The 16,104-nt window shown below is 40.5% G+C and overlaps 1 protein-coding gene across 5 annotated transcripts in view; it reads left to right on the forward strand.

Annotated features, from left to right (window-relative positions):
- VPS13D (vacuolar protein sorting 13 homolog D) overlaps positions 1 to 16,104 on the forward strand; it is a 244,518-nt gene that overhangs the window by 141,403 nt on the left and 87,011 nt on the right. For all 5 annotated transcript variants that reach the window (XM_060014644.1, XM_069540755.1, XM_060014636.1 and 2 more), the window contains 3 exons: positions 1,371 to 1,519; positions 13,566 to 13,700; positions 14,866 to 15,033. In XM_060014644.1, coding sequence (XP_059870627.1) covers positions 1,371 to 1,519; positions 13,566 to 13,700; positions 14,866 to 15,033 — 452 coding nt within the window. The remainder of the gene's footprint in view (positions 1 to 1,370; positions 1,520 to 13,565; positions 13,701 to 14,865; positions 15,034 to 16,104) is intronic.

Raw genomic sequence — 16,104 nt, forward strand, 5'->3', positions numbered from 1 at the left:
GCTTAGTCTTTTGAAGACTAAACTAAATACTGAGCCTAAAGAAATGATAAGATAGAGACTTTTAATGTTTATCTGCCCATGTAGGCTAAAGGGGGAAAAAAATCCCTGGGGACGTGTGTACATATGAACATACATGCACACAATGCAAGAAAGATATTTTTGCTCTGTTTACCCCAGATTTAGACTTTAAGCTTTAAGTAAGTGTCTTTGGGATCAGGAGCAGATCCTGTCTGTTTAGTGCTGCGTTCTCCACTTTGGGTCAGAACGCCAGTGTTTATTTGTGTTCAGAGAGCCACTTGAGCCTGCCTGCCAGGTATCTGTTCTCTTTTGGGTACCTTCTTGGGAAGTTTTACTTTAAATTTGATTGGACACGCTTTTCTTGTAAGTTGCTCTAAATAAATTTCTCCCCAAGCATTGTCTAGTGGATTTAGACTCTTTTGTAAAATCCTTGCCTGCCTTTCATTGAGGAATCTCCTCTGCCTTCTATAACTATTCCTGTTCCCTGAATACAGATAAGCCTATCTCTGTTGCGGTATCTTTTTTTTTTTTTTTAACCTATTCCCTTCTTTCTATAAATAGAACTGTGTAAAAGCTTACAGTATAAATTTGTTTGATATGTAGATATGTACAGTCTCTTTGGTTTTATTTTTAAAAGCACCTGAATCCAAGTGCAAATAAGCTGCCCACATGGGTGTGGGGACAGCATCAAGTTGAAGAGCACATTGCTGTGTTTTAGCCTGTGTTCATCCCTTTTGCTTCATGAGATAACAAGTGAGAAATCGGCCTCCACTCTGCTATTTAAATGACGTCCACTGTTTGGGAGAGAGAGCCACTTGTTGTGATGTTGGTTCTTTATAGCCTGCAGCCTGTTTCTTTTCAAGGCATTATGTTTCGCTCAGATTCATCATTTAATTGGTCATGTTGTTCATGATGATTCAGTTAATCTACACTCCAAGTACTTATTTAGATACCATTTTCTGAAATAAATTCAGATAATCTGGGTCATTTATAATAATAATGATAACGACATGGTTTCTAGAAAACGCATTGCCATCAAGCACACCCATGACCTTTGGCTTTCCCACCTGGATTATTTTTTCCAGAGATGATATCTGCCAGATGGTAATAGAGTCACAATCAAAAGATTAAGCTATTGTACTTTTTGGATCAGCAACATGAACCAGATCTACTTTTACAAAGAAATGGCATCAGGGTACTGTACATATTACTGAGCCCTAAAAAATTAAATTTAGACAAATAGACGTTTACATTTTTCTGTGAGTTTCTTTTCAATGTGAACGAAAGTATTTGAATCATGAGACTTCAGAGGAAACTTATTTTTCAAGAAAACAATTCTACCTTTGTACCAGAGGTGGAAAAATACGATGAAAACCTCCACGAAAAGACAGCTGAGCAAGGTGGGACGCCAATTCGATACTACTTTGAAAATCTCAAAATCAGCATCCCCCAGATCAAGCTGAGCGTGTTCACCTCCAACAAGCTACCACTGGATCTCAAGGTGAGCTGCTAGCTGGGTAAGTTTTAAAAATGACTTTTCCTTGGAAAAGAATGAGTGTGTTTACCACTTGCTTTTTCCGTCCAGTATCATCATTTGTAGCAGATATTTTTATAGGTTTTCTTTTTTGAGAATTTTTAGCGACTCATATATGTACGTACATATGTACAGTTGACCGTTGAATAGTGTGAGAGTTAGGAGCACCCACCCCTCCTCGCAATTGAAAATCTGCATATAACTTCCATTATGTGCAGTTCTGCATCCGAGTAAACTGTTGAAAAGATCCGCATGTCAGTGGACCATGCAGTTCAAACTAAGTGTGGTGTTCAAGGGTCAACTGTATATTCCTTTTCTTTTCTTTTCTTTTTTTTAATGTTTAAGTATGACTTTGCTAAAGATTAAAGAGTAACAAAAGAGAGTAAACACAGAATTACATAAAACCCCATCTGCCCTCTGCTTAGCTCTTGGCTCATCTCAGTGAGGTAAAAGCCTCCTTTCCTAGGGCCGCTCCCAGACTCGAGAGAAAAGCTGTAGCCAAGACAATATCTTCTTTTTGTGCCCGAGTCCTGCCTGCCCTCCTTCTCGCCTCCTAAGTACTCACCTCTTTTTGAATGGTTGACGGTGGAAATGTCTACCACCTTCAAGGATGACGCGGTCACTTACCCACCAAGGTGTGGCCTCCCCTACCCACCGTATTAGGATGAGACACTCCTACAGAGTATCTGGATATGCACTTGACAGATACAGTCTGAATACCATCTTTATTTTCTGCAGTAAAATCTATTAAAATTAAGGGATGCTTCTAGAATGCAAATCCAAGCCTATCTGACTCTAAAGTTTATATACATTTTACCCCTATGCTGTGCTGTCCCTTAGAACATAAGGAGGCGGAGGATTTTAGAGCTCTGTGAGTCCTTAATGATGCCCTTGCTTGATGAACAAGGATATTGGAGTTCACAGTGTTTTGTCACTGAAGCCTGTGTAGTTGGAGCAGGAGTAGAACCCAGGTGATTGTTGGAAGGTCCTTCCTTAGGCGGAGTCTACGTCTGCCTCCCTGCAGCCTGTACCCCTTACTTCTGGTTCTTTCCTCTGTTGCACTTGAAGATGGGTATCAGGGCATCTACCTCCCCACTAACCACCGGTCGAAGGCTTTCCCACTGCCCCATGCTGCCTCCTTTAAGATGCTGCAGGGTGGTCTTTCTTTCTGAACAGGAGTAGCTAGAGATGTGGACAAATAAGTAATAAACCTGGAGTCATAAATTTCCATGCCTGCAGGAACTGTGCCAGCAGTGAAGTTGGCGAAGCAGCCCCGGGGGCACCGTGGCCCTCAGAGTGTGCACTCTTCATCTGAAGGGGGCAGTGCAGCTCAGCTCCAGCCAGTTGTTATGGGGGAATGTGAACCCAGTGTTGCCAGATCTTTGGAGTTTTTAAAGTGAAGCCGGAAATCTGGATTTTTATGTGGAATCTCCTGGTTTTTAAATGTTGGCAACCGATTTGAATTTTTTTGTTTTTGTTTTTAAGCCTTGTGGACCTAACAAAACACATGTGTGGGCCTCATGTGGGCCCACGATTTGCCAGCTCACAACTTCTAAAATAGACTTACAGGTAACAAGACAGTAGTCTGGTCCAAATCAAGTCGTTTTTGGGTAAGGACAGGGCAAGGGTGACTGCTTCATTAAGGCAGCAAACGGGGTGAGTAGTTGGGAATGCAGGTCGGGACCGGGGAGCTCCTGCAACCATCCTGAGAACAGGGCCTTCTCCATGGACTGTCCTGTCTGCTTAATTAGCTTTAACTTCATGTTTCCCAGGAGACTAAAGATACTTATAATTAGCATGGGAGTGGGGGGGAAACCATGGGAAAACCACTATCTTGCTAATATCCACAAGTATCCACTTGACTTATGTGACCCTTTGGAATGGGTTTGTTTGATAAAGTATATATTCCCCCAGAACACTTGGCACTCACCCAACAAACCAGTGTCAGGCATTTCCTGAGAGTTAAGGACTTCTTGTTTTCTAAATCATCTTACTAAGAAACACAGACACCTAATTGTTCCTTCCAAATTGCTCCTGGTAGAAGATTTCCCCCCAGACTAACAAATGCAGTATGATTTTCTACAGTTGAAGTAGCTTCAGGCCCCCAGTTCCTTGGTATTGATGCTTGCACGCTCACCCTGCATGCAATACACTCTGGGAGTCGTTTAGGTTGAGTGTTTCATTTGGCGCTATATTGAAGGAACATTTTCAAGGCATTTTTCAAATGATTGCTAAACAGATTCAGTGGAGCAGCCACATTATGAGGTGTGGGGCGGGGGACACCCTGAATGTGGTACCTTAATGTTTCAAACAGGGTGCTGGGAATTGGGATGTCAGAGTTAAATTCTCAGCTTACAGAAGTCACCATTTTATTGTGTCTTGCCTTCTCCTCGAGGAGTCTGGGACTCATAAATAATGTCATTTATTCAAATAGTTTTCTAACAGAGTAATATCCCTTTATTAGTAGCTCTTAGGAAGAGCAGTCTGCTCTTTGAGATGAATATGTAACGGCTAAAAGTATGTGCTTAGGAAATGGAGTCCTGTCCCAGAGCAGGAATCATGAGAGTCTGACTAAAAGGTAACCATGTCTTTGGTATTGAAGGCATAATTATCTTGATTCTCTTGACTCCAGGCCAGAAACGAGGCTGTCAGAAGTCTCAGAGGGAAGTCTCTTCAGGTTTACACCGAGGGTACATTATTGCCAGATAGAGTGTCTGTTCAGAAGGACTCAAAGCAGTTTCACATCTGCTATCTCAATTGGATTCCTTACTCTGCGATGGAAGAAGGGGGAGATAATAGTTCCATCTCACAAATGCAGAGACGAAAGCACGGCATTCCCCGCCCCCCCCCCCCCCATTCGCCATTATTCTCCCAAGTTTGCATGTTAGAGAGTAGCAGAATAATATTGAAAGTGCCAGGTAGTTTATATGTTCTTTCGGTTTTCTTAAAGATCAAAAGAGTCCAGGAGCCCTTAAAAGGTTTCATAAGGTGGCCTACAGCAGCCCTTTTCCCATTTAGAGCATTGGGGTATTACAAAAGAAGGGCTTTAATTGAGCAATCTAGTTTGGAAGAAAACCCACATTTTAATGGTCGGAGAGCAAGAGGGTGGGGGTGAGGGGGAATTTCAAACAAAGACACTATTTAAAAAGCCTAAAACTGTCTTCTCAAAGGCTTGAAATAATTTGTTGGGAAACTTCAGACCCTTTACTTTTTCCTCCCCTCCCTAAATAAAAACCAGATTTGTTAAAAGGAAAAAAGATCCAGTATTGTTAATTGTATTTCAGAAAGTGCCAGAGAGGGAAATATCCCTGTAGTTTTAAACACTGTCCCAAGAGGCAAGTGGGCAAATACCCTGCTTCACATAAACAGTCTCTATGTACCATAAATAAACCTTTAAAGAATGAATTCCAGACAGTTTTGTTTAGTGCAGGATAAACTAAGAAGGGAAAGGACATGGCCCAGGGACTAGCTTGTGATCTGAGACCTTATGGCATATGGACAGGTATTTCTTCTTTCAACTCTATAAAGTTTCTGGAAGACTTCAGCGGTTTTTATCTGGCGGAAGTAGGAATAGACATTTTCCTATTTTTATTAGGAACTTATGAGCACAGATTGCTTTCTCCAGAATCCATTTTATAACAGGAAACTGTCTGCTACTTGAGTAAATAAGCATCAACTTTGTATACTACTGTATTTGATTAGTCATTCAGTTACTACAAGAAAAAGCCCTGTTTGGCTCGGAAAGAGGGAAACTCTCATCTCCTGTACTTTGACTCACCAGAACAACCTGAAGGTGGCAGAGTAATTCATACCAGTGTGCCATATCTCAGCTTTTTCAAATGTGGGAGGCCCCAAAGCAGTACCAGGTAAAGATCATTTTTACTGAAAGGCCAGAATACTTCCTTGGTTCAGACAAAGCACGTTAGCCGCTCAGAAAGGGGATAGTGTCTCTCATGAGGGCTTTGACAACTTAGTAGAGGTTTCAAAGTCTTTGTGTTATGTGTGGTTCTTCTTCTTCAGTGTTTGGTTGCAATGAGAAAGTTGGGGTACAAAGCTTTTTGCTGTATGCCTTTGCTTTGATCTCATTTCCTCTTTTCTGAGAAGAAAGTAATGCTCAGAGTTGTATTGACAAGACAAACTGCTGAACTGATGTCAGTACCTGGCTTTACTAACATATCTATTTATTGTGGGTCTGAGCAAAGCAGTTGAGGCTATGGGGCCTCAGTTTCTGTGTCAGTGAAATGGGGAGAATAGTGCCTGCTCACTTCATCATCACTCACCATGTGCATGGGTGAGACATTCAAGAATGAATAGCAGAACATTTTTCAGGAGAAGTAAAATAATCCTCTTTTCTGGTCTTCATGCTTTCTGCCTGTTAGGTAGTTGTGGTTGTGAAAATGAGCATGTTCAAGTCTACGATCTACTAATAACTAGCTACAGGAGTTTAAGCCACCCACTTAACGTTTCTTTGGTTTTATTTATTTAAAGAAATAAGAGTGTTAGGCTGAATTAACTTGAGGATGCTCTTAATCTCCGAAATGTTTTGTCCTGAAATTTAGTAGGAGGTTGCGAGTGACTTCCCAAGGCACCAGATGCAGTGGCCTTTTTTCTGTCCTCATCTTTGTCAGATCCTCTGCCATATTTGATATTGCTGACCTCCCTGTTCTTGGCGTTGTCCTTGCTGGTTCTCCTGTTATTCTTCTGTTTGTTTCTTCTCTTCTCCTAACCCATATGTTTATTAAAAAGGGCCATTTTTCTCCTCTGTGAACTAAACTGTCTGGTCATATCACTTGTCCATTTTAAAAATCACTTTATTGGTCTTTTATCTCCTCTTATTTTAGAAGCTCTTTATAGAAGTTTTGTCTTTGTTATAAGTTGCAAGTATTTTTTCTTTGGCTTTTCATTTGTCGTTTTTACTTTGCTTTTGGTGTGCGTATGTTTTTTAAAATCATACAGAAGCTTTCTATTTTATGTTGTCAAACTTATCAGTCTTTTGCCTTTTGAATCTGAATTTTGAGTCACAAAAAAGTTCTCCCACTCTGGTTTTAGACAGTTTCATCTAGGTTTTCTTCGATTATATAACTTCATTTCAATTAAACATGCTCTTGTTCCAGAAGAATTTAAAGCAGACTCTGAAAATACATGCTGAAGGATTAAAAAATAAGTGAGAAAATAAAATAGAAAGTCCAGTAAATTGCACATTTGTATTAAATTATTTTAATATAAAGGCATTTCAATTCAGTGGAGAATATATAGATGTTTTAATAAATGCTATTGGACTAATTAGCCATATGGAAAAATATAAAATTAAATTTATTATTCACACTCTGTATAAGAATAAATTCCAAGTAGATTAGAGATTTACTGACATTATTAGCATGGAAAAGTGTTTTTACGTTTAAAAAAAGAAGAGTATTTGGCATGCTCTCTAAAATCCCTAAAATGTACATCATGTTAAATAAAAATATAATTGGAAAATAGGCCATATCCAAAAATTGTTAATTGGAAAATAGGCCATATCCAAAAATTGTTAACTGGCTTATAGCAGACCCAAACCAGCTGAGAACTACAAGGCAAGCTGGATTGAAAAAAGCCCAAAAGTCTGTTTGAAGGTATTGGAAAGTTACCAAGACAGCCAGTACTTGAGGGGCCACGATTTATGAGAGGAAGGAGACTGGATAAGGTGAGCCCAGCATTTACTCTGGTTCTATTTTTGAGACAACTCTAATTTGTAAGTGGTGTAGGGAGAAAGGTAAATAAGTCAAGCAGAAAGCAGCTGCCCAAAGTCAGAGAATCCGAGGAAAGCTTTGGGCAGCCTCACAGGGCTGGCCAAGCAAGAGAGAGACTCCATTGCTACTGAGAGAGCTGGTAATTGAGGGGCTCAGATCTTTTTTTTTTTTTTAATTGAAGTATAGTTGACTTACAATGTTGTGCTAGTTTCACATGTACAGCGAAGTGATTCAGTTATACTTATGTTCTTTTCCATTATAGGTTATTACAGGATATTGAATATAATTCCCTGTGCTATACAGTAGAACCTTGTTGTTTATCTGTTTTGTATCTGCTAATCCCAAACCCCTAATTTATCCTCCTCTGACCCCCGCTTTCCCCTTTGGTAACTACAAGTTTGTTTTCTATGTCTTTGAGTCTGTTTCTGTTTTGTAAATAAATTCATTTGTATCATATTTTAGATTCCACGTATAAGTGATATTATATGATATTTGTCTTTTTCTGACTTATTTCACTTAGTATGATAATCTCTAGGTCCATCCATGTTGCTGCAAATGGCATTGTTTCATTTTTTTTTAATAGCTGAGTAGTATTCCATTGTGTGTGTGTGTGTATGTGTTTGTGTACACACCGCATATTCTTTATCCATTCATCTGTCGATGGACATTTAGGTTGCTTCCATGTCTTGGCTATTGTAAATAGTGCAGCTATGAACATTGGGATTCATGTATCCTTTCGAAATAGTCTTCTCTGGATATATGCCCAGGAGTGGGATTGCTGGATCATATGGCAACTCTGTTTTTAGTTATTTAAGGAATCTCCATACTGTTTTCCATAGTGGCTGCATGTATTTACATTGCCACCAACAGTGTAGGAGGGTTCCCTTTTTTCCATACCCTCTGTAGCATTTTTATTATTTGTAGACTTTTTAATGATTGCCATTCTGACTGGTGTGAGGTGGTACCTCATTGTAGTTTCGATTTGCATTTCTCTAGTAATTAGGGATGTTGAGCATCTTTCCATGTGCATTTTGGCCATCTGTATGTCTTCTTTGGAGAAACGTCTATTTAGGCCTTCTGCCCTTTTTCTGATTGGGTTGTTTGTTTTTTTGTTATTGAGTTATATGAGCTGTTTGTATATTTTGGAAATTAAGACCTTGTTGGTCTCATTGTTTGCAAATATTTTCTCCCAGTCCGTAGGCTGTCTTTTCCAGTCCGTAGGCTGTCTTTTCGTTTTGTTGATGGTTTCCTTTGCTGTGTAAAAGCTTATAAGTTTGATTAGGTCCCATTTGTTTATTTTTACTTTGATTTCTTTTGCCTTGGGAGAGTGACTTAAGAAAACATTGCTACGATTTACATCAGAAAATGTTTTGCCTATGTTCTCTTCTAGGAGTTTTATGGTGTCATGTCTTATATTTAAGTTTTTAAGCCATTTTGAGTTTATTTTTATGCATGGTGTGAGGGAATGTTCTCACTTCATTGATTTACATGCAGCTGTCCAGCTTTCCCAACACTACTTGCCAAAGAGACTGTCTTTTTTCCACTGTATATTCTTGCCTCCTTTGTCGAAGATTAATTGACCGTAGGTGTGGAGGGGCTCATATCTTACAGAGAAGGGACAGGCAGAACAGAAACCCCAATAGTCTGAGCTGTTTTGTTTCTTGAAGCAGATGCCAATTTCTAAGTAGTCTGAGAGAAGCCAAGCAAAAAGTAGCAGCCAAGAGGCTAACTAAATAGATCTTTTAGCAGTTTTATGGTGCTGGGGAGATCACAAGGGGAGGAATGGAATTGGTTTTCAGTTGAGACTGCTGAAGGACTATACCAAACCTTATAAAGATGGAAACAGACCAAGATTATCTTTACAAGGACTGAAAGCCAGCCTTGAAAACACTGATTGGATTAATAAGCCTCTTTAACTGCCTGCCAGACACTAAAGACTCATTTAAAATCTGTAAGTTTTTATACAGAGTGTAGCATCCAATCACAGATTACCAGGCCTATCAAGAGAAAAAACAGACGCTAGAAACAGACACTAGAAACAGAGAAACCAGATGTTGACATTATCAGACACAGAATTTAAAATAAGTGTAAATGTGTTCAAGAAGTTTACCAGAAAACTGTAATTTATATTTTTAACATAATCAGATAATAAAGGAATATTACAGACTAGAATTTTTTCACAAACATAGAAGAAAGAAATTTGGACAAAATGTCACCAAATCAAATATAGCAATATATAAGAAGAAAAATACAGTTGACCCTTGAACAACATGGGGTTTGAACTGCATGGGTCCACTTATATACTGATTTTTTTTTTTTCCAGTAAATGCAGCACTGCATGATCATGGTTGGTCGAATCTGTGGATGTGGAACTGTGGATATGGAGGGCTGACTGTAAAGCTACATGAGAATTTTTGACTGTATAGGGGATTGGCACTCCTAACCCTCACGTTGTTCAAGGGCCAACTGTATATCATAACCAAATCAGGTTTATGCCAGGGTTGTAAGTTTACTTTACATTTCCAAATAAATCATGTCGTTCACCACATCAGCAGAATGAAAGAATTTAAAAATATGATTATCTCAATAGTTGCACAGAAGTCTTTTGACAAAATTCAGCATCCATTTATGATAAGAACTCAGGAAACAAAAAAATAGAAAGGAACTGCCTTAATCTGATAAAGTGTCTCCATAAAAAAGCTGCCCCAAATATCGTACACAGTGATGACCTATTGAAAGCAGGGAAGGATGGCCATTTTCACCACTTCTGTTCACTGTTACGTTGGAGATCCTAGCCAGTGCAATAAATAAATAAAAGGTATAAAGACTGGATAGGAAAATGAAAACTTTATTATTTGCAGAGAACATGATTACCTAGAAAATCTAAAAGGATATACATCTAAGTTATTAGAATAAATAAGTAAATTTAACAAGGTCACTGAAGACATTGTACAAAAATCAGTTGTATTTCTATATGTCAGAGAAAAGGAAAATTTGAAGGATGTCTTTACAACACCATTAAGAAAACATCAAATACAATATCATCTATTGCTCTGTAACGAATCATGCCAAAACTTAGTAGTTTAAAACAACCATTTTATTTGTTGACAAATCTGTGGGTCAGCAATTTAGACTGGACTTAGCTGGGTGCTGTTTCCGCTGGACTGACTTGTGGTTATTGATGTGGCTGCAGTCACCTGCCAGTCAGCTGAGACCAAAGGGTATATAAGATGACCTTACAACCGTGTCAGGCGCTTGGTGTTGGCTGTCAATAGACCCCCTTCCACGTGGTCTCTCGTCTTCAAGGAAGCTAGTCTCAGCCTCTTCACATGGTGGAAACATCAAAAAGGGTGGAGCAGAAGCTTGAGGCCAAAGCTCAGAGATTGCACGTTACTTCTGCTGCACTTTATTGTTTGAAGCAAGTTATAAGGTCAGTGCAGATTCAGGCGAAGGGGAAATAGACTCTGCTAATGATAGAAGATGCAAAGAATTTGTGGCCATTTTTACTGTACCACAGATACGTAGGAATAAATCCAACAAAGTGTGTACAAGACCTCTGCACAGAAAGCAATTAAATATTACTGAGAGAAATTTTAAAAGGGCTAAACAAGTAAAGGGGTGCACCATGTTAATACATTGGAAGATTCAATATTATAAAGTTGTCATTTCTTCTCAAATTGATCTATAGATTCAATGGAGTCTTGATAAAAATTCTAGCAATTTTTTTGGTGGCAGATTGACAGGCTGATTCTAAAATTTATTTGGAGATGAAAAGTGCAAAGAGTAACCAAGGTAGTTCTGAAGAAAAAGAACAAAGTTGGCGAGCTTACACTAACATACTTCAAAATTATTATAAAACTATAGTAATTAAGACAGTGTGGTATTGACAGAAGGCAGGGCAAAATGAAACACAAAGGAGAATCCAAAAACAGACACATATAAGTACATTCACTTGACTTATGACAAAGTTACCCTGTACTACAATAAGGGGAAGGATGGCCTTTCAATAAATGTTATTCGGTTGATTAAATACCCATGTGGAAAAAATGCTTCTTGATCTGTGCTTTAGAACATATATAATAATCACGTTCAGGTAGATTGTAGATTTAAATGTGAAGAGTAGAACAATAAAAATTCTGTAAGTAAACATATGGGAATATCTTTATGACCTTAGTGTAGGTAATTTCTTAACTATGACCTAGAAAGTTCTTTCCATAAAGGAAAGATTGTTAAGTTGGATTTCATTAAAACTAAGAATGTCTGCTATCAAAAAACACCGAGTGATAAGACAAGTCCCATAATGGGAGAAGATACTTGCAGTATATTCATGAAACAGAAGACTTGTATACAGAATGTATAAGAAAAACTCCTACAAAACTATAAGGAAAAAACAGACAATCCACTATGAAAATGAGCAAAAGACTCAAGCAGGAACTTAACAAAAAAGTATATCCACGAGGCTGATGTGTGTATTATCAGGTGCGTAATCTCATCCTTCAACAAGAAGATGGAAATTAAAACCACACTGAGTTACCATTACACACCCATTAGAATATTTGTTTTTTAAAAAGCTATCTTTGGGACTTCCATAGTGGCGCAGTGGTTAAGAATCCGCCTGCCAATGCAGGGGACACAGGTTCGATCCCTGGTCCGGGAAGATCCCACATGCTGGGGAGCAACTAAGCCCGTGCGCCACAACTACTGAGCCTGCACTCTGGAGCCCGCGAGCCACAACTACTGAGCCTGTGTGCCACAACTACTGAAGCCCGCGTGCCTAGAGCCCATGCTCTGCAACAAGAGAAGCCACCGTGATGAGAAGCCCGCGCACCGCAACAGAGTAGCCCCCACTCGCTGCAACTAGAGAAAGCCTGCGCGCAGCAACAAAGACCCAACACAGCCAAAAATAAATTAATTAATTAATTAATTAATTTCTAAAAAGCTATCTTTACCACGTGTTGGTGAGGATGTAGCATAACAGGAAATTTCATAGACGGCTGCAGGGAGAGTAAGCCGGTTCAGCTGCCTCGGAAAACTGCTTGGCAGCATAGGCTATAAGGTTGAATGTGTACGTTCTTTATGACCCGGCAGTTCCACTTCCACGTAGATATTCAAGAAAAATGCATACAAATGTGCCCCAAAAGACATGTCCAAGAATGTTCATAGCAGCATTATACATAATAGCAAAAAAATGGAAACAGCACAACTGTTCCATCAACAGCAGTGGTTAAATAGTTTTATTCATATGTTGGAATACTGTGTAGCACTGACAGCTGTGTTTAAACTGCAGCTGTGTGCAGCAACCTAGTGACTCACAGACTTACTGTTGATGTCAGAAGCCACATACAATAAAGTCCATACTGATGATTGCATTTAGATAGAATTCAAAGCGGGAAAAACTCAGCTGTGGTGCTGGAAGTCAAGATACTGGTTACCACGGGCTTCCCTGGTGGCGAAGTGGTTAAGGATCTGCCTGCCAATGCAGGGGACACGGGTTTGAGCCCTGGTCCGGGAAGCTCCCACATGCCGCGGAGCTACTGAGCCTGCACTCTAGAGCCTGCGAGCCACAACTACTGAGCCCACGTGCCACAACTACTGAAGTCTGCATGCCTAGAGCCTGTGCCCCGCAACGAGAGAAGCCACCGTGATGAGAAGCCCGCGCACCACAACGAAGAGTAGCCCCCGCTCACCGCAACTAGAGAAAGCCTGCACGCAGCGCCAAAGACCCAGTACAGCCAAAAAAACCCGATATAAATAAATAAATAAATTTATTTTTTAAAAAAAGCATACTGGTTACCTTAGGGGAAGAGGGGGTCTTGATGGGAGGTCCACAAAGAGGGGATGGTGGTGTGGTGCTTCCAAGTTGGGGATAATAACCGACTTTCTGGTCTGCGTGGTGGTTACATGGTTGTGTTTACTTTGAGAAAAATCACTGAACCGTACATTTGATTAGTACACCTTTCCGTATGTGTGGTATGCTTCAGTCAAAAAGTAGAACGTGACATACAGATCCAAAACAGACCAGAAAGATTGTGCTGTGAAGCTAAGAGTGTTTATTTTTATGTGATATATGTTACTTTGAGTGATATATCTATATATTTTTTTTGTATATTCCTAATATTTTACTTTTGTAATTACAGGGGAAAATCCTTATTTATGAATATCATAACCTTGATTCTCATTGGAAAGTTGACATGACTTGTAGCTTTCATGGAATTCAGAATTACAGTACCCTGGAAGGCCATCACATGGCTAAAGCATATCGTTGCCTTTCTCCCCCTAACTAGGCCCTCAAAAGCACCTTGGGATTTCCATTGATTCGGTTTGAAGATGCCGTGATTAATCTGGATCCATTTACTCGGGTACATCCCTATGAGACCAAGGAATTCATCATCAATGATATCCTCAAACATTTCCAGGAGGTGAGCTTTGGAGCAGTACTTAGTGGCTGGAGCATAAGCAGAATGATTGTTTTAGTTGTTTGGGAATTCTGGTTACTGACATGTCACTATTGACAACCCAGATGAACATTTCAGCTCTGATTGTTGTGTTATGGGTCACATCACAGCCCATGAAGTCCACACACATCATGAAACTCTTGAGACAGTGCATCTGATTTATGAACGGATAATCTTGTCTCTCAGAACTGCTCTCAGGGGCTTCCACTAGATCAGTCACAATGTTAAGGGTTTAATTGAGGCTTTCATGACAATGCAAAAGACTGTGAATGTGAACCCTGTTTGCCAGGCATGGGCCTACTTTCAGGGACCACATCAGTGTTCTTGGAGCCTATGAAATCCTGCCCTAGAGCTGAACTTAAAAAGTTTTTATCAAGTTTGGATATTTTCCATTTTGTATTTATTATCCAGACTGCAAAGACCAAAATCTAAAGCCAAGACGTACTCTTCGATGACTAGAAGGGTCAAGATCATATCAAATTTATTTGCTGTCAGAGTTAAAGTGTATCCTATGCGTGTTCCCTTCTCTCCTTCCTCCCTCCTATCTCCCCCCTTTCTTTCTTTGCTTCCTTCCTTGACCTCCCTCACCGGTGATATTTCCACTGCACTGTGAGGAGAGTGAGATAGCGGATATCCCTGGACTGTGGAGTCAGGCAGCGGGAGCACACAGGAAGTGGGGGGGTTGCTGGGTAGATCTGAACGTGCCCACTCTATGCACCACCCGCTCGGCAGACTCTGAGGGGTCTCTGAGGGGTCTCCAGGTCTGCTTCCTCCCTCACTTTCCTTTTCAAACTCTCCCCGCTGCTGGCTAATTCCCTATTTGTAGAGCGGTGGAAAGGAGGGTGTGCTATATATACTAATAAGTATTTGTAAAGAGTCTTACCTGTTTCATAGCTTTTTTTTTTCTTCTGAATGGCTTCGAAGAGTATAAGAGTACTGAGAGTATTGGGAGAGGTTTAGGGCAGAGCTCACGAAGGGCAGGAGCTCACAGTTGATGAGAATTAAAGTGTGATTGTTGGTGTTGGTGGGAACGGAGGACAAGAGAGATTTCTAACCTTTTTGCTTGGGATGCTTGATCTGCAAATATAAACAGGTGCTGGTTTTCTTCTTTCCCTGCTCTGTTTGACAGGAACTCCTCAGCCAGGCAGCTCGAATCCTGGGATCAGTGGACTTCCTCGGCAATCCCATGGGGCTTTTGAATGATGTTTCTGAAGGGGTGACTGGACTGATAAAGTATGGAAATGTTGGGGGCCTTATCAGAAATGTTACACACGGAGTATCAAACTCTGCTGCCAAGGTAAGGAAACAGAGGTGAAATTCCATTGTAATTAGCCTCAGGAGTCCTCTACATTACTGTAACTTCTTTTAGAGTTAATAGGTTGTGAGAAGTTACATACATGGCCTTGGCTTCATCACCCATGTGCCCTGCCTTTCCCGCACCTCCAGTAACCCGGCCCCAGGCCATCAAGTGCTCCTCTGCACTCTCTCCCCTTCCTCCTCTCCGTTCCCACTGCCTTCATCCAGGCTGTGATTGTCTCTTCCCTCGCCCACTGCCATAGCCTCCTGCCCCCTGACTCCACCGCAGCTCTCACAATGCCGCCAGAATGAACTCACTTTATAAAACATAGAACTTGATCGTGCCATTCTCCCACCTAATATCCACCCGTTATTACCCACAGCTCAGGGGATAAAGTCCAAACTGTGGTACGGCCTTCTAGAGCGAAGCAACCCTTTAAGTCATCTGAGTCCAGCAGCGGAAAGACAGCAGTGTAATTCTGCTGTGTCTTGCTGTGTAGCTGGCTTTTTTGTTCATTGGCTTCCTGTTTGGTGGACATCTTGTTATTCCATAGTTTAATTTTTGGCAGGAGCTGATTTTACGTGTGAAGCTGGAAAAAGGTGAACGTAGTTGAAGGGGGGTTGCTGTTTGATAACATGCAAAAGGCGTCTAAAAACTCTGCTTTCCTTCCCTTCCTGTCAGCTCGACAGAGTTTCCTTCTAGAGATTGACCTTTTCACGAATGAACCGGCATTGGGAGAGCGCCTGTGCTCCCCGCTTGTCTACCATAGAGCGTTGTTGTAGCAAAGTCATAGGTGCACTTGTGCCGTGGCCACTAGGATGGTGGCTTCACCGTAGAGAGCCTTTCAAGTGCCACGTAGGAATTTATCTTGATGAGCAGGTAAGGAGGTAGAGTTGAATGGCAACATTTCTCTGTTGCATAGCATTCTTGGTAATAATGTGTGTAAGTTGGGAATTTATTCCTGTTTTCCAGACTCTTTTCTAGAGCTGCTGGATCTTAAGTCAGATCAGGTTTTTCAATACAGGCAGATCTCGTTTTCTTACGCTGCGCAGATAGTGCGTGTTTTACAAC

The sequence above is a fragment of the Delphinus delphis genome, chromosome 1 (genome assembly GCF_949987515.2).
Source record: "Delphinus delphis chromosome 1, mDelDel1.2, whole genome shotgun sequence".
In the NCBI taxonomy this organism is placed as follows: Eukaryota; Metazoa; Chordata; class Mammalia; order Artiodactyla; family Delphinidae; genus Delphinus; species Delphinus delphis.